Genomic DNA, 19,364 nt, shown 5'->3' with positions numbered 1-19,364 from the left:
ATAGTGGCCTTTACAAAGTCAGAATGAAAATGCCTCCATCATCTAGGGAAATAAATAGTCATTTTCTACTCAAAAAGCTGATGCATTACATGTGGTCATTCTTGTATATTTCTTAATTGAATCCATATTTAAGCTACATTTCTTAAAACCAGCAGTTCCTCAATTGCTGGGACTGTGTACTAACCAACTCTGGCTCCCTAGTTCTTTGTAAAATCATTGAAGGGAACCCCATAAATGTTAGCTGAACTAAACTGAAAAGGTGAGTTGACTTAAGAAGATGTGCATGTGTAGTTAGGAAAATAAATGTTATATATAACGCATCAGATTATAAGTATGGACTCAAAATCATGATATAAGCCTACTAGGATATTGGATCAGTATTGTACATTTTAAATAATAATTTTTGAATATATAGGAAACTCAAAAATCCAACAATAAAAAGAAACTGACTAATTAAAAATGGACAAAAGATTCGATGCTTTACTGAAGAACATATGTAGAGAGGAAATCTAAGAACATTAAAAGGTGCCCAAGGTCATGATTCATCATTAAGGAAATGCCAATTAAAACCATCCTGATATACCACTGTCCATGGTCATAATTACAAAATCCAAGACAATGAGGGTCAGCAGTCCTGGCAATAATGCAGAACCATGGGAACTGTCATGCATCTCAGGGGCAAATGCAAATGGTGTGACCAGTTTGGAAAACCACTGAAAGAGTTGGTGACAAGTTCAGTACATATTTCCTCCCATGACACAATAGTCCTATTCCTGGATTTTGACCTAAGAGAAATACAACTTGTGTTCCCTGACTCACTGACAAACCTAGTCCCAAATGTTTATGGCAGCTTATTCACAATAACCCTAAATGAGAGAAAGCCAAATGTCCTTCAGCTGGAAGTAGACAAGCATATATATATCCCAAGAAGGCCCTTTTGAGGCTGAGAAAAAAGTGTGGTACTTTGGTATGCTGAGTACTTTTGAATGAAAGGGACCGAAACGCACAGATCTGGCCTCTGGACCAAGGACTTTCTAACCTTCTTTTGCCATCACCCCCAGCCACAGAGATGGGGCTCTCTCTGAAGTTTCCTTATCTCACTGAGGAAACTTCCTCCAAAAGAAACCCAAATCTCTTAAGCCTCCTTCCTAGGAAACTCATCAAAGAAAAATGAACCATGAGAGAAGAGATGAATGATGGGCTAGACAGACTTTCATCTGTTCTTCCAAGGGCTGCGCAAGAGATGGGCTGGGAGACTTCAGAAGACAATTGTGCTCCCAGAGCCTTTCCACCTTCCCCTGCCTGGAACCTGTCACTGCCTCCAGAGCTGGAAGAAACTCTGTCCCAAGCCACTGGCTGCTCTTTCTTTGGGCTCATTTATTTTCCCCATAATCACTATTCCTCTAAAACTGCCTTTAGTCCCCACTCCAGCCTCTCCCCTATGAAGAGAATACTGATGCTTCACCCATCTTACCTCCTCTTTGAGTTTCATATTTGGCATGGCTCCCACAAGTATGCTGAATAAATCCATATACCTTCTTCTCCTGCAAATTTGCTTACTGTCAGTTAATTTCACTGAGCCCTTGAAGAGCTGAGGACGAATGACCCCTCCATCTTCTAGCCCATTTCACTGACCTGAGCTAAAAAGACTGAGTTGAAAACCACAATAGCATTGAACACATGTGTGTTCCAACTGCACAGAGCTACAGTGGGCAGGACGCTCACAGCTTCAAGGCATTTAAGGAACTCCGCTCAGTCATTAGCTGACAAAACAGGTACTTCAGTGGCTGTGCTTGGAAGGGATACAAACCTTACAGAATTAGCCCAAGAAAGTCACTAAACAAGTAAACAGCAATAAGAAATAATAATTACAACTTGCTGTGGGAGAAAATAGTCAGATTTTAGGGTTGCTACCTAAATGTTCAATTTTCAAGAAAAAGTTTGAGTCTAGGAAATAAAAAAGGACAACTTAAGACAAAGACTTCAAACTGGCTATTATAAATATACTGAAAAAAAGCTAAAGAAATCATATTTGAATAATTAAAAGAAAATATAAAACCAGTATCTCACCGGAGAAAGACAACAAAAAGAAAATAGAAATTATGACACAAATCAACTAAATAGATGTTCTGAAACTAGACAGAACTATGTAAAAATTCAAAGGTGCAATCTTAAAAAAGTTCTCTAAAGGGCAGAGCTGGCAAAAGAAAGCAGGCTTGAACCTGGAGATATGTCAGTGGAGATAATACCGTCTAAGAAACAGAGGGAAAAGGGAGTGGTCAGAAAGTGGTGATGTCTGCACAACTCTGACAGCGCTCTCTGTCAGCTTTCCATCACTGTGAAAAAATGCCCAAGAGACCAGTTTAAAAAGAAAAAGTTCACTTTGGCTTGTGGTTTCTGAGGGTGCAGTCCAGCGTTAGTTGGCTGCGTGTTTTAGGCCTGTGATGAGGCAGCACATCCTGGTGAAAGCATATAGCAGAGAAAACTGCTTACCTTGTGGCAGATGAAAGCAGAGAAAGGAAAGGGTTGGCATCCTAATATTGTCCATAAAGTTACCCCCAACCAATGGCCTAATTGCCTTCCACCAGGCCCTGCCTTTAAAAGTTTTTCCACCCCCTAAAGTACATCTATGGGCTAGGAGCAAAACCTTTACCACCTGGACCCTTAGGAAATGATCAGGACCCAAACTATAGCAGTGCAAAAACCCACTAGCTTGCACACTTTGACAGGATGACACTTATGTTATGTGGACTATCTCAGTAAATCAGTTATCTGGTCAAGTTTCCCAGTTTAGAAAAGGTTCTAGAAGTCAAGGGTCAGACAGAGAAGGTTTAACAGGCAGAACATCCTTCTCCTTTAACCTCATTTTAGAGTTAAGGAAACTGAGGCTCAGGTGGGTGAAACAAACTTCATAGTGCTTGTGACATATGAGACATAATTCTCTTTATCTCTTCACAATTAAAGTGACCAACAAGTCCGTTTGCCTGAAGCTGTCATCGCTGAAAGTCTTGCATCCTCATAAGCCCTAGTCCTGGGCACACCAGCATAGTTGATCACTCTGTGTGTTGCTCAAATTGGAACTAATCTTCTTCCCAGCAGCCTTGAGTTGCCAAGATTCATACACAAATGAGGAATGTGGAGTTCTGTAAAGCTCCTTGGCCTTACTGAATTCACCATTCTGAACTTAAGCAGCTGGTGTGTTGCTTTAAGTTATTTTCTATTCAACCTATTGGAATGAAGGATCTTTCCTTTTAATGAAATCTGCATTTCATCCCCAAGGTGAAACCTGGTGTCCTTGGCTTTTCTGAAAAGTGAAAAGTGGTTTCCTTTGTGTACTAAATGCTAAGAATATAACAAAAACAGAGGTTGCTGTTAATTGATTGCAGATATGAAAAAGCAGATTATAACCCCTCAGAGAAACACACAGAGAAGAGAGAGAGAACACATCCATTCCTCCTGCAACTTGAAGCTATGAAAGGAAAACTCATTGGGGAAAAGTCATTTCAATTCTTTTTTGCAACCTCAAAGGAAAGATCAAATCAAGAGAAACCAGGGGTCCTTGAGTGCAGGCTTGGTGTAAACTTCTCATAGTGGAGGGTGCACTGTCTAAGCCAGAGTCCACAGGCAGTGCCACTTCTCATGTGGGACTCTGGGCCTCATCTTTGACCTAACAAGAAGTCACAGCTCTGCCTTCCTCCCTTTTGGCTGAGAGCTGCAGGGGATGGTGAGGCAGGCAGAGAGGAGGGGGAGGGGCCCAGTTCCTCCTGTACCCAGGAAGTGCCCCTGTGTGCTACCATCACTGTCGGGTGGTGGAAGAGTAGGCCCGTGCTGGAGTACCTCACAGAAATAGACATAAACTCCCTCTGCCCCTGCCTCTCTCTTCTGCTGTCTGCTGGGCTCCTGCCTGGCACATTTCCTGTTTACCTGTGATGGTGCCTGCCTGCCCTTCCCTTCCCCTCCTTCCTGCCCTCCTCATGTGCCAGGTACCCAGGTCACTTCTGCCCAGCACAGGCCCTTTCTGCCTGAGGACCACCCATGTGCCAAGCCACTCTTGATGTCCACCTGCTCCAGGGTACATCCTCCCAGCAGAGGAGCCTTCTCTTCCTCCATACTCCCAAGGCACACTCTTTGCACCTCTGAACCTCTGGAATACTCCCTACCCCTCACAGTGGGTATTCATGACCTGGAAGTCCTGTTTCCCCAAGAGAAGTCTGACCTCTGGGTGGACAGAGGACCTCTTCTGGCCTGCCCTGGAGCTACTATGCACCCTGTTCCAACAAAATCCTGAGACCTCTGTTGCTCCCTCTGTGTGACACTTTTAGGCTGGCACAGCCTCAGTGTGTAGCCTGACTTCTTCCTAGACCACACACTCCCTGAGAGCTTTCTTGACCCCTCCTCATCTCCAGCACCCAGTACAGTGCCTGAAAGGCACATGAGGCCCGTGCAGGCCACACAGCAGTTGTCTGCTGCCAGCCCCTCGAGGCCAGGGTAATCTCTGAGTCTGTTTCCCTCCTGTCTGGCATGGCACTCAGCTCCTTTGCCATCACAGGAACAAGGTTAGTCCAAGGAAGTTGAAGAGTTAAAAGCATACTTGCAGAGAAGTCTCAGGACTGGCAAAGGCTGACCTATCCAGGAACACAGATGGCCCCTTTGGCAAAGGAAGGAAAGCGTCAAAGCCTGTATGGTCTTCACAGCCTCTGCTAGGACACCATGGAAGTCACTTCCATTCATAGCTTATTGGCCAAAGCAGGTCACATGACTTCAAGAGAGAGGCCAGGGATTTTGGTGAGTGCTCCTCTGGTCTTACAGGGCAGACATTCTCAAATTGTAACATCAGAGATCATTATAAAATGCTAATTCAGCTCAGGGGGTCTAGGGAACGGCTTAGGTTCTGCATTATGAACAAGCTGAGACCACTGTCTCTCTTCTGAGGGTGAGGGCTGCGCTTTGGAGTTTTATTGGTCAAGCGAACAAGAGGTTCTCATACTTTCCCCCACTTCTCCACAGAGACAAAACTCAGCCCGCAGATCTACCATTTTGCATTGCAAACCAAGTGAACCCTCCTCTCTCGGGTCAGAAGACACTGATTTACCTCTAAGAGTGCAAGGGGCACAGAGGAATAGATAATGAAAGCCATTAACTGCTTGACAGAGCTGCAGTGTGGAGAAGGACATAGCCCTGGAATGCTGCAGCCCTTCTAGGGAGCCAGAGCTTCTGTCTAGAGGCCGTCATTTGCATAAGCAGCTCTTTTAAATGGACCACATTAGGCCTAATTGTGTCACCTCTTTTCTCCTTCCTTCCCTTCCATTCCCAAGGCTGGGAAGGGTCAGGGCTGCTGTGCTGGCACCTTGTAAGGGCACCGTCCCTCGGAGCACTCTTCTGTCATTATCACACTGGTGGAGGGAACTTTTGATGCCAGAACATGTCCTCTTTGCATGTCCCCCTGGCGATGGATTGGCTGACTCAAGAGGGACAATTCCGTTCTTCCAGCCAGGAGCTCCTGGGGCTCTAGGGTCCTCGCTGAGGTCGCAGAACTGCTGCTGAACCTGCTTCTCACGCTACACTGGACTAAATGCGCCTCTGCTCGCTTGGAAGGGTAGACGGTTTTCTTCCTAGCAGTTTTATGGAAAAGTCATGACAATTACTTTATATCATTTCCCAGAAGTTTTGATGGATAGCTATCTGGTCAGCTGGAAATTGCCCATGGAGAGCCAGTACTGATGTTGACTGTACTTATCAGCCTGCATGGTGTGTGTGTGTGCGTGCGCACGTGCACGTGTGTGTGTATTCCCACATGAGAGTGCACAAGTCAGAAGCACGGTATGGGATTTAAAAAAAAAATTTTTTATTTAAGGAGAAAAAGAAAAAAAAGCAGAATAGTAGGAAATTACTAGTTAATGGATTACATATTGTCATCTTAGAAATATTTGTTCAAGTTACAAAATTAAAGCATATAAAGTGGACATTCAAACAGTGAGACTGCAAACAGTTCTGTTCAATGATCCAACAAAACTCAGTAATATCATTGTCTATATTATACACTTAAATATACATGCAGTTATATCGTTTAGAGCACTTTCTTTTCCTCTCTTTTATACAATGACTATTACACATTTTGGGTTTTATTGCTCTTACAGTTCTTTTTACTTTTTTTGGAAGAGAGTAAAACCAAATGTGACATAACAGAACAGAGTCGGAAAAATCAAAAGGTAGACATAATAGATAATGTAAAAACATAATACAAGGTGATCAACAGTGGTTACCATAATGCCTCCCGCTATCTCAAATAGAATTGCCTATATCATCAGTTATAATAAAATTGAACAAAACAGTAAAGAATGAAACCAACAAAACCAAAACATTGGAGACATTACAGGTCTTCAAAAGTAGATAATAGTCAACCAGAATGGGTGTCATAATGAATCCCACTATCTTCACAGCTGTTGCCTAAACTTTCAAACCTGGTACTATCAAGCAAAAGAGAATAGAGGAACATCAGTCAAAACAAGATGGGGAGAGCAATACAGGGCTTCAAATCAAGTTAATAGAAAATCAAAATGGGTTACTATAATATATCCTGCTATTTTAAATTTATTTTTCCCTTAATTAAAAGGATAAAAATTAAAAAGTAAATAATAAAATGGAGATTGAGATAAAAGAGGGCATAATAACACAGATCAAAACATAACCATTTAAGCAAAATAGTGTTTCACCACAAGATAATCCTGACATAAAAGTAGTTACCATATTGTCTCTTTCCTTGAAATCTTTGAGTATAACTTCGTATACTGTAGCATCAAATATATCAAAACAATGTAAAACTATTCAAGAGAATGACAGTATTACAGGGTATTTAGAATCAACTAACAGAAAATGAACAATGGTTTCTGTATAATCTCCTTGTCTATAAAAGTTTTTGTTTATACTATCACATATAATAAAATCCGGTCTGGAAGAACTGAAGTGGTCTGCATTCAGAGGGAAAGGTCTGGAAGGACTAGATGTGCCTGTTATAAGCTCCTACCACCAGGGGGCAGCCTGGGGAGAGCAGCTGCACCTATACCTCTTGTGGCAGCCAGCCTTTGCCTCCAGAGAAGACCTGGAGTTTCAGGCTGAGCTCTTCAGAGTCAAACCTCAATATCCCATGGGCCCAGTATCCTAACCTGGGCTCCTGTTCTTGGAAAAGAATTTCATACTAATAGAATGTTTTAAAAGTAATCATAAAATAAAACCAAATACACATATGCATTTTACAAATAATGACGCACAGACCCAAAATTTAAGCCTGAGTTCTTCTGGTGGGTGTGGAAAGAGGATTCACTTGCTCTGATGTCTCAGTTTCATAAACAGGAGCCTGGCCTGGCCTGGTTAGAATAGCAGTTTCTCTTCTGGTGACTCTCCCTGTAGCAAGCACAGCCCTTTCTTGTTGCTCCAGGGCCTTCACACTGTGAGGAAAATTAGGGTCACCTGTCTGGAGAAAGCTTCCCTCTGATGGCATGAGCCCTGGGAGAGGTGGTTGCAGGGGGCAGACAGGGAGCAGGGGGCTGCTCTGGACTCGGCAGTCCTGTCTAAAGGCTCTGAATTGGGGATTGTGGTTGGGCTCCAGAGGGTCACAGAATCCTCGGGAATTGTAAGTAGATACTCAGTGGTAAAGAGTATTTCTGTGGGAAGAGCATCCCTAATTTTCACTGGGTTCTCACCGAGACCTTTGATCACTCCCTCCCTGATGTTAAGAACCACTAGCTTGTGCTTTTCTTCCTTATGATACAGTTGCTAAGGAGCGAGAGGTATGTGTAGGTCACTTTATAGTGAGGGCGACTGTGTATCATGCAGTGTCCTGACAGGCGCTGCTGTGCACATCATGTGGTACACACCCCTCTGTCCTACAGGCATGCACATGTGCCCCGCGGCACTGCGAGGGCAGTGCCATGGGAGCGAGAGGACAGGCTGCCAGCAGCTCCTCCAGCCCCCGCCAGGAAGCCACTGCCTTCCCACACGTGAGCTTGGCACTCTGGAGGTTTGTGGGATGCACTGTTTGGGCCTGTAGCCCTCTGAGGGTGCAGGGGCCAGGCTGTCCAGCTTTCCTGCGCCCCAGCAACCTTGGGCAAGCTCTCTGCTGGCCTTCATTCTCTTCTCCTTCCTTCCTTGCTTGCTTTCTCTCTTTCTTTCTTTGTAGTGCTGAGATTGAACATGGGGCCTTTGCACTGAGCTACATCGCCAGCCCTTTATTATTTTTCTGTTTGCAGCCAGATTCTTGCTAAGTTGCCCCTGTTGGTCTTGAATTCTCCAGGCTCGGCCTCTCAGAGTACTGGGGTTATAGGCAAGTGCTTCATGTTCTGTCCTAATGACAGAGTTTTTGGTCTGTGGCATCAACTGAGAGGAGAAGAAAAATAATATGAAGAAATAATAAACTTTTTGAGGTTCTGCCTCAGCCTAATGGAGCCCCTCTTCTCCCTGCCCCACAGAGATTGGCTGCACAGCTGCAGAAGTGGGGGCTGTGTGGAGGTGGAGGTGACCCCTAAGGAGGGTGAGGTGGGAGGGCCTGGGGAGGCAGGGAGATGTGGGACTGGAGCCAGTGCCGGACTGATGCTTCCTGCCCTTCCTCTGGGAGCCCCGTGGTGAACTCGATCTGACAGAGGAAAGTGTTGTCCAGGAAGGGAATGAGGCAGGGAAGGCACAGGAGGCTTCCGGGGCCATGGGGGAAAGGACGAGGTTAGTCCTTGAGAGGGCATGACAGCTGCTTCTAGAAACGTGTCAGGCTTCACTTATTTGCCTCTCAAAATGTCAACAAGATGCACACGCATGCTCACACAGACACATGCAGCACAGTGTCACAGGCGTGTAGCTTCACTTGAACTAATCCTCTTTTGGGCAGAGCATGGGGTCCTCTTAGGGACCTGGGGCAGGACCAGGAGCCTCAGGGAGGGCACAGCGTGTCTTCCCACGAGAAGAGTCCCTAGCTGGGAGGTGACCCTGTAGGACTCTGGCCGGTGGCACATTGTCCTTTGCAGCCCCCGTGCTTGCTCTGCATCAGGTTCCTCACGGTCAGAGGTTTTCATGAGTGAAGGGACTGCCATCTGGTGGCCGAGGCTGGTACTGCCCAATCCTCACCAGCTGGCCTCTGCACTGTTGCCCTAGAGCTGCCAGACCCCTGGGACCCGCTCCCTGCAGCCTCTGTATTCATGCACCTGTGAAGGAGGGAGTCGGGGGTCAGGGGTGAGGAGGGGCCCCGGGGCTGCCAACCTGCAGGAGGAACAGACCTGGAGGATGCTTGGATGGCCAGCTGGGGGGTCCCAGAACCCACAGTGAAGGAGACTGGGAACCCCTACACATAAGGGTCACAATGGGGAAGCATTTGCAATCAAGGGACAGGTGTCATTGTGGGTGGGCCTGGCAGCATGGGCCAGTAGGCTCTGAGGGTAAGCAACACATGCCTGCCTTCCAGGTTTTCTAAAGCCAGAGCCCTCCAGATCCAGCCTTTCTTCTCCTTCTCCTCCCCTCCTCTCTCCCCCTCCCCCTCTCCCCCTCTCCCTTTCCTTTTTTTGTGCCTGGAATTGAACTCAGAACCTCAGGCTTGCCCCTCATGCCCCGTACCACTGAGCTAAATCCCTGCCCACAGCCCTTCTTTAGACTTTGGACATAGGAGGGAAGCAATGCTTTTCCATCCATCATGAAGTTCTCCAGTTCTCTGAAACTAGCAACTTTCCTTTTTTATAAGCTCTCAGCTGTCTGGGCCTTCATACCCACAGGCCTCTTGCTGGTCATTTTCTCCACAGTATTCCATTCTCACAGCTACCTGCGTCCCCACAAGTGGGCACCGGCTCCTCCCATCCCCAGGAGGTCGGTCCTGCCTCGGCCTCTCTGTGCCAGTCAGGCAGTCTCTGACCCTCTTCCCTGCCGGCGTCTGTCTCCTGAACACAATTCTGCTACCAAGTGCTGAGTTTGGCTTGGCTAAGTCACAGACAGAAAATGCTCAAGGCCTTCCAAGCAGGGTGGGTTTATAAAGGGAATTTTGCATCTTAAGAATCATTGCAAGGGCCAGGAAGTCAGGAAGCCCAAGCGGCCTAAGGCGTTCAGAATTGTTATGAGGGCTATGAGGATGAAAGTCCACTGTTAGACTTGAGGATACTAAGAAGTTACAGAAATCGCCTGAGCCCATTGTCTGCCCACTGTCCAGGAGGTGGCCAGGAAGAGCTCTCGCAGACAGTTTTGCCTACCTCACTCTGGCACCTTGCAGGTAATAGCCCCTCCTTACACTGAGCTGCCACCTGGGTTTTTCTCATTGGTGGAGCCTAAAATGCGCCACGCTGGCAGCTGGACCTGGGAAATGTGGTCCCCAGACCTTCTGCCACCACAGTCCCAGGGCCAGCTGAGGACATCGGAGATCAAGGCACAATATCTGACACACACATTTAAACATGGGCGATAATAATAGAACTTCCTTCCTAGGGCTGTTGTGAGGCTAAAATTAACACGTGTGAAGTCTTTGCATGGAGTGTGACATATGGTAAACCCTCAATAATTGCTAGTTTACAAAAAGAAATTGTCAACCTGACACAAGGATGGCTCCTCATTCTCATTTCTAATCCTGCTAGAAAGCTGGCTGCTCCCCCTCGTCTGATCCAACCGCCCTCACCATTCTGGGCTGTGTGGCTATAAGATGGTGAATCTGCCACTTTCGAAGCAAAGACTCAGAAAAAGGTTTCCGTTCAGGGGGAGCAAGAAGCAGCGAGCCGCTCTGCATGTTGGTTCAGGATGCCCTGTGCCCGGCAGGGTGGAGGTCCTGGCTACAGATGGACAGGCTCTGTGGCTCTGCACCGAGGGTAGTCCGTCACTGGGTGGGGTCTCTGCTGCCTGATGCTCAAACAGTCCGGGCTTACAACACCCTGGAACCAGGGCGCAGCTGCCATCCTGAGCAGAGGAGGCCGCTAACCTCCACAGGGAACAGCTTCTACTTCCTAATCCGTCTCCTGCCCCAGATAGCTCTGCTTGCCTCCCCCAGCTTGTGTTGACATCAACACAGATGCCACCGGGACCTAAAGTGGGTCATGGAGGGTGGGGTGGGCTGACACAGGCCCCTAGGCCGTGTCCTCCCCTGACCTGGCTCCCTAGCCTCCCTGGCCCTGAGCTCGGAGCACAGGGGATCCCTGTTCCCTGGACCTCTGAGCAGGGGCCCTGTGCCCCTCCATGCAGCCTGGGAGTGGGCTGGCCCTGTCCTTGTTGGGGTCCTGGCAGGGAGCCTGTCCTTCCTAGTGGGCAGCCAGAAGTCATTTGTGCCTGCTGTCCCCTGCGGGAATTTCAGGGTGGACATGGCCCTAGCATGTGCTAGGTGAGCAGCAGGTGTATCACAAACTTTAGAGTCAAAAAACCTGTTTCATACCTGACTTCAACACTAGGTCCACCAAAGCAGAGTGGGCAAAGTGCCCACCTGGAACCACCCACTGGGAAGGGAAGAGCCAGTCCCTCCTCCTCCTCCAGGAGTTCCGTGTCCAGCACCAGGTCCTGAGAGCTCTCTCTCTTCACAGAGTCTGTCAGCACATGGCTTTGGGCCGATCACCACCGACATCCGGGAGGGCCAGACTTTCTACTACGCGGAAGACTACCACCAGCAGTACCTGAGCAAGATCCCGGATGGCTATTGCGGCCTCAGGGGCACAGGGATTTCCTGTCCCCTGGGTATTAAGAAGTAACTTCTCCATTTCTCCACCATGGTAACCCCTGCAGGTTCCCCAAATGGGTCAGTGGCTTCTGTGATTCACAAGGGTAGCTTTTTGAAGTACATTGATAAAAATCTGGGTTTTATTGAGGTTTAATTTACAGGAAATACAATGGCAAGTTGATAAAACTGTTATCTGTCTTCTGATAAGTTAGGGAATGATACTGTGACATTTTCTGAATCATTTGGGCTCTAAACAAATCAAAGGGATAATACCCTGCATCCCACTCTGGGACTGGGGGCGCCTTCCGTGGGAGCTACAGGCCAGATCTGGGAGACTCCGGCCAGGGCTGACTACTTGGGGTCCTCCTCTGTGTCCTGCCTCCACCCCCCCCCCCCACAGTGCGGGTGCAGCCTGCACGAAGCATTCTCTGAATTGCTGTGCTCTGCGGAACCTGGAGGTGTGTGAGGGGCTTTTTCTGTTCTCAGCACTCTGTGCCGAGAGGAGGACATTAGCTTGACAAATTCAGTGCTTTGCTTACAGCTGCAAGAAATGCTTGTCCTAATAAAGTCTGCAGTTCAGTGATACAATGTGCCTGTGTCTCTTCCGTCTTTTCCATAGTTCAGACTGTTTATAAGTGCAGCAAAGTAAATTAGGAGCTCTAAGAGAGCTTAGGAAGGTTAAAAACAAAAACACTCTCATAATCATTTCCCCCAAAATGGGAAATACTAAGATTGAAATCTATAGAAAACCTGCATGCCTCTATCTCCTTGCAACTGTGGCAGTAATGGTTGTTTTCCAGGCCCTTGTCACATCAGGGACATTGAGAGAGAGAGAGAAGACACTTGCCTGCCCTGCTGAAAATTCCACTCAGGACAGGGACTTGAAACTGTGAACCTTAAATGTGAAAGCAAATGAAGCGGCAGCTGATTTGGGATTCCAGGGGGTGGTGTGAAGATGGGTAGGAAGGTCAGGAGCTGGATCTGGGGACTGTGAAACTGTGTTCACAGCTAGTGGGTCAGGGCAGGTCCCTGCCCCTCCAGGTAGTGACTGGAGAACAGAAGGACCTAAGCTTGCAGTGACCTGTAAGTGGCAGCATGTCAGGAGCAGACATCTGGGAGCAGATGGGCCAGCAACTGTTGATACCCTCTTGGCATGCTTTGACTGCTTGAAGGAAAATCTTTGCAAATAGAATGGTCCAGAAGTGTAAGGTGATCCAGATCAGGAAGGAATTAGAAAGCAGAAAGTCAGTGGGGGTCCAGTAAGGTATAGGAGGAGAGTCCTGGACAGAGGACTCTGCCAAGTGGGTGGAGCCAAGCAGGGAGAACCTTCTTTGAAGGACAGGATGTGTTTTACTGAATGGACAGGAATTGGAGAGTTTCTATACTTCTTTAGCCTGAGCAATGGCTTGGATGGTGGGAGGGAGCAAGTCTGGAGTGGGGGTGAGTGAAGGAATCACTCAGTTTGCTCTCACCCAGGTTGAATCCTTGCAAGGCATCCTAACAGAAACATGGAGAAGCAAGATTGTGGCATGGGTCTAGAGCTTGGAAACAAACTGAAAAACAGCCAGCACCAAGATAACATCTGAGGCCATGGACCCAACTGAGCTCACTTAGAAAGGGAATGGAGGCCAGAGGAGGGATCTGGTGCATCCAGTGCCAAGGCCCCTGACACCCAGAGATCTGGGCAGAGGCAGAGCGAAGCATCTGGGCAGTGACTCCTGAGGTTGATGGTGAGAAAAGAGCACTCTCCCAAGGAAAAGCTGGCACATGTGGCATCATGAGGCATTGGGGACAATGCCTTAGAGCAATGGCCATGATCTGAACAGAGTGAGCTAGTAGCAAAGACTCCTCACCACAACCCTGGAAGCAATGGAGCCAGCTGACCACGGACTGAAACCTCTCAAACCGTGAGCCAGAATGGAACTCTCCTCTATTACATTGTTAATATTGGGTATTTTCTCATAGCTGTGGAAAACTAACACCCCTTGCTTATTCTTTATTTGCCCTTTAATGTTTTTCTCCCTTCTTTTAGGATTATGAGTTTTTGAACAATTCTAGTCAATTTCCTTTTTTGGCTTCTTAGCCATACCTCTCTGTTGTGTTATTTTAGTGGTTGCTTTGAGACTTATAGTAAAGATTTTTAACTTATCATTATCTATTTCAGTTAATTATATAGTAAGTACCTTAAAATATTGTATTTCTATCCCTTCCCTCCTGGTTGTTATGCTATTGGTATTCTATAGTTTACTCTAGACTTGTTATAAATTCTGTAACATAGTTTTATTTTTGCTTTAGTCAATTATTTTATATGGCTATTTGAATAACAGGAAGAATTACTTTTTATTTATCCTTGTGGTTAACATTTCTAGTGTCCATTATTTTTCATATTTCCATTAGTATCCTATTCCTTCTGTTTCAAAACATTTAACCTTTCTGTAAGTGGAGTTTTGCCGGTAATGGGTGTGTTTTGCTTTTGTATACCAAGAAAATCTTTATCCCATGTGTTTACCAAACAGAATTTGCTGGGTACAAAATTTTAAGTTGTTGATTTTTTCCTTCAATAACTTAGAAATGTTCCATTGTCCTTTTAGCTGTTGTTGCTTTGGTTTTCTTAGTTGCTGATGAACAATATGCTGTGACCCTTATCTTTGTTCCTCTGTAAATGATGCTTATATTTTTAACCATCTGATGCTTTTATGATTTTCTTTTAATCATTGGTTTTAAGCAACTTGATTATACTGGGTAAAATTGTGTTGCCACAGAACAATACATCTAAGTCCTTTCCTCTGGTACCTGTGGACCTGGCCTTATTTGGAAATCAGGTCTTTGCTAATGTTTTCGCATTAAAAATGAGGTTGTACTGGATTAGACCAGGTCCTAATCTGATGACTGGTGATCTTATGAAATTTGTGTACACACAAATACACACATGCGTGCATACACAACACATATACACCTAGAGCAGAATCTCATGTGAAAGCGGATACATAGAGAGAATGCTGTGTGCAGATGGAGGTGGAAATCAGAGTTGAAAACCAGGAAGGATTGTGGCAAACTCTGAAGGATGAAGAGGAAGGAAGGACCATAAGCATGTGGCCCTGGTGACATCCTGGTCTCAGGCCTCGGGCCTTCAGAACTATGAAAGGTGGCTTTTCTGTTACTGTAAGCGCCTACTCCAGGGAAGTGGGTTATAGCAGTCCTCAGAAGGCAGTGTACTTGTGCTGTGCCTTGATGACTGGTTCTTCTCCATTTTTGTGCTTGGATATTAGTGAGCTTCTCCAGTTTGTGTGTTTATAGTTTTTATCAAGTTTAGCAGCTTTCTGTCATTAAATCACCATTTTTTAAAAGTCCTTTCACCTTCTTTGGAGATCTCAATGAAATGTCCCATTGCTACTCTACTCATCTTTAAGCCTTTTTTAAATCATCAAGCTTCTATTTGTATGGTGTCAACTGTTCCATTTCTGTGCTGTCAGGTTTGCCAATCTTTTCTTTTGCAATGCTTAATCGACCACTAATATCATTCAGTTTTTTTCATCTTTGACATTGAGATTTCCATCTCTTGATACTACTTTCGTTTCTCGATGTTCAATTAGCGACTTTGATACATCTTTGATGTCTCTACTAACATGTTCAGTCTTTCCTTCAGCCTTTTGAATATATTAGTACTTACAGCAACTGTTTCAATGTCCTTGTCTGCTAACTATTGTTAGTATCATTTCTGGGTCTCTTTGATTGACTGTTTCCATTAAGAGTCTTATTTTATCACTTCTTTGCATGCCTGGTAACTTTTGACTGGACTTGTGAAACACTGAGAATTTTACTTTTTAAGATCTAGGATAATTTTGTATTCCTGTAAGTATTTGGTGTTGCAGACACAAAATTTCCTTAACAGCCATTTGACCCTTTCAGGTCTCACTTTTGAGCTTCTTGTGGAAGGACTAGTACCCACCTCAGCACTCCATGCCATGCCCTGTGAATTAAGAAGATCTCCACTGTTATCAACAGAAACAGAAACTGTCCTATCCCTGGGAAAGCAGAGTCATGCTCCCTCTGAGGCTGTTGGGACAGTGCCTCAGACTAGTCTCCCTTGGGCATTGGCTAGCAGAGACGCATGGAGGCAAGGCTTTCAGGGGACTCACAAAAATGCTTTAATTCCTTTTACAGCTGATAGGAGAAAGGGGGCAGTATACTAATGCAGCAGTGCAGCTGTGAGCTGTGTGGATGGGTGGTCCATGGGATTGCCACGTGGCCTTGCACATGGCTAGGCAGAGCATCTCGGGGAAGGCCTGCTGGGTTGTCTCACTGCATAGGTGGTAACTCAGTGTGTGGTACTTGGAGCACTCCTGCATGGGAGCCTGAGCCCCCAGTTTGGCCCACAATAGAGAAACTGGCAAGAGAAAGAAGAGGAGCAAGGTGATCCGAAGGAGAAAGGCGGCCAGAGAGGCCTCTGAGTGGTGGGTGGAGCACTCTGTGAGGCCAGCGCACCTGGGGCACACTCTCCTGGCCCCAAGCTGCGTCACAACCTTGGAGTCACCTCCTCTAAGTTTCTCACTGGTAGAAAGCAGGGTGCTGAGGCCACTGAGACACTACAGAGAAATAGATCAAAGACAGAGACTCACCGCCACTCATGCAGTCTGGAAATAGTCTCCAAGATTTTAGCCACAGTGTTCCTGAGAGAGCTGGGCAGGGCCGGATGGTGTTGGTGTGAAGACCAGGGTCTGTCACACATTACGAAATGATCCTGACAATTATCCCCCCATCCAGTTATGAGTGACACCACACATGAAGTCCGTAGCACAGTGTGCTAAATATGGTTAACCCTCAAATTGGTAATTTACAGAGCAATTTTCACAAGAGTTATTTGGCCTGCTAATTTGTCTCTTTATTTAGGGAACTGGCTGATTTGATTAGACCTGTTTGGGCCTTGCCCAGAATACTTGCCCTTGTTACCCGGTTCCAGCATCATCTGTCTCCTTTATCCCAGCTCAGAAGGTAAATGGAGGTTCAGAATTCCATGACAATTCTCAGAGAAACCCAAAGCAAACAGCAAACAAATGACTTACGGGAATAAGTTCGAGGTCCTGGACAGCCTTAAAAGGCTCTAAGCCTCCCTTCCAAACAGAATCAGCCCGCAGCTCATCAGTTCCTGTTTGAAGGCACAAGTCCAGACCCTGGCCATAGCCCTCTGTCCCCGTGGAATTAATGAAACTGTAGTTGAGTCTTTGTCATTTTGTGCTCGGTCACCCTAGCTAGCTTATAACAAGAAGGAATCAGAACGTTTCTCAAATACAAAACTGGAAAAAGAAATGGGCTAAAATCTATTGGGAGAGTTTGCTGTTTCTTTATCTGAATCCTGACCTAAATAGCTCTGCTCTCCTCCTCCAGTTTGTGTTTATGTGTTGTGTTCCTCTCTGCAGCAGATGCCACCACAGCGACAGTCTTAAACTAGGTCAGGGAGAGTGGGTGAGCTGGCACAGCCCCTCCGGCTATGTTGCTCTGCGTCCTCACTCCCCTCCAGTTGTGCAGCTCACCTTCCATGGCATCTTGGGCTTGTCTCTGTCCCCAGAGGCACAGGGCTGGAAGTTTCTTGTCCCAGCTCCAGGACTCATGACCTGCAGCTTCCTAGCCCTCAGAGCTGGAAGGAGACAGGAAGGTAAGCCCTGGTCTGTCCTCAGCCCTTTCCTGTTTCTTCTCACTTTCATTCTGCTATTGCACTGATGAAATGGTTCCTGAGGACAATCGTCTACTTGCCAGAGCAGCCAGAAAGCCACACTTTCTCCTAGAACAAGATCCAGGTCATGGTTCCCAGTATCCACCTGCAGTAGCACTGCTGCATTGGGCGAGGAGGGCTTGGGGAGCCAAACAAGGCTTATTTCACACTGCAAGGAGAAGTGATCAAGGGAAATTAGTGGACCTCCTGGGTTAACAGGGAAGGGACAGCTGGGGTCAGACTGCCACCTGACAATTCCACTCAGTGTCAACAGGAACCCACCTTTCACTACCTCTTTGCTACATAGAGTCTGAGTCCTCTGGGAGTCCTTGGTGAAGAATCTAGGTCCAAGATTCTCTTTTCTTCACATTGACCTCCATGAGGATGCCCTAAGCATGCTAGGACGTGTTCCAGAGGGGGAATGTTATATTACACGGAATATAACCATCGAGAGTATTGAAGAAAAAGTCCAGGTGGGTACCAAGCCCTTGGAGCCAGAAGATTTTTTTCTAGTTGGAGTTTAAAAAACAACCTCTTGATTGACACTTCCATGTAGGCAGTTACAAGTTTTGGTAGAACAATGTTACCCCTGTATCAGCTGAAGACTAAAGTGATGCCTTAGGGTCACAGTGCAGGGGAGCTGGGGAGCAACAGGGACTTGAACTGACATTCAAGGACATTGCCCACGTTTTCATCTCTCCTCTCCACTGGGAAACATTTACCAGCTCCGGTTACAGGCTGCAAATCAGGCGTGGCTCAGGAAAGAAAGGCACCAGAAACGTATTCAGAGGTGATATGGGTGTAAAGGGGAAACCAGAAGTGTTGAGAGGTCCATCTCAGCAGTGTCAAGCTGCATGGTCATCTAGAAAGCCAGAGGACAGTGTCTGGCAGCCTCTGATGGCCATCTGAAGGTCCACCAATGGACAGAACTCACCTCAAGATCACCAGTCTCCTCACTTCCTCCAGACAGATGCCAGGCAGAGGCTGCCTGCATGGCAGGATCCCTGATCTCTTGCAGACATACGAGGCAGTATATCTGAGACCTGCCAGCCTTCCAATCAGGAGCTGGTAAGAGCTATGCCCAGAAAGTAAGGATCAAAAAGAGAGAGACTGAAAACACAGCCATAACTCAGCTAAATCTCTAATTGTAGTGAGGTGATTTAATTTAGCTGCTTACAAGGAATCCTCCAAGATTATAGGATGTAGAGCTTCTATTTTTCTCTTCACAAATATGCAATGCTGAATACTCCATTAAATTTAATTGGGATTAAAATTACTAACCTTATTAAGAAGCATCAATATCACTCCACAATCTGGACATTAGCATGGGTGGATCTACAAAGAAAGCCAACTATATCTAATGTATTTTAAAAATAAGACTGCAGAAGGGTTAGAGTGAAATAACAGAAAATAAATGATAGTAAGCAGTAACCAAAACAAACCTAGTGAAGCTATAGTAATTCCAAGGTAGAGCTGAATTTTGTCATGAACAGAGACAGTGTCATCAGACATAGAGGGGAACACGGGGATTTGGAGTAACCATGATTTATGTTATATAAAACGAGGGCAAGGTAAATGGATTGAATGGAAAGATGCAAAGCTTCCAAAAAGAATTACAAACTTCATGGATTTCGTAGAACTTGAAAAACACAATGCTGGAATGAGTGGCCTCCAAGCAGATTAGATAAAATAGAACTTCAGAATGTTTTGCCAGAAGACAGGCCAACTTCCAAGAAAGACTGAAAGCACATGTGTGCAGCACAAGAGATGCACAGGACACATTCAAGAAGCCGAACACAAATATAATTATAGCTTCAGAAAGAGGAGATAAAAATCCACATTCAAAAAATATTGAGTGAGCATTTTTCAAAACTTATGAAGATGGATTCCAATATTCCAGAAGCTCAAAGAAACTCAAACAAGATGGACCCAAAGCAAACCATAACTAAGCACATCATAGTCAAACTGCAGAAAACCTAAAGAAGTCTTAAAAGC

At 46.1% G+C, this 19,364-nt stretch overlaps 1 protein-coding gene across 9 annotated transcripts in view; it reads left to right on the top strand.

Moving 5' to 3' along the window:
• The window catches only part of Msra (methionine sulfoxide reductase A), a 333,241-nt gene extending 320,994 nt beyond the window's left edge, over nt 1-12,247 (top strand). For all 9 annotated transcript variants that reach the window (XM_063234968.1, XM_023561460.2, XM_063234965.1 and 6 more), the window contains one exon: nt 11,526-12,247. In XM_063234968.1, the coding sequence (XP_063091038.1) occupies nt 11,526-11,690 (165 nt within the window). In that variant the 3' untranslated portion in view covers nt 11,691-12,247. The remainder of the gene's footprint in view (nt 1-11,525) is intronic.
• The last annotated feature ends 7,117 nt before the right edge of the window (nt 12,248-19,364 follow it).

This window comes from Cavia porcellus, unplaced genomic scaffold (assembly GCF_034190915.1).
Source record: "Cavia porcellus strain 051 isolate PalLab524CR breed Dunkin Hartley unplaced genomic scaffold, mCavPor4.1 scaffold_24, whole genome shotgun sequence".
Classification (NCBI taxonomy): Eukaryota; Metazoa; Chordata; class Mammalia; order Rodentia; family Caviidae; genus Cavia; species Cavia porcellus.
Note: the sequence above shows the minus strand (reverse complement) of the source record. Positions and strands in the feature narration are given on the sequence as shown.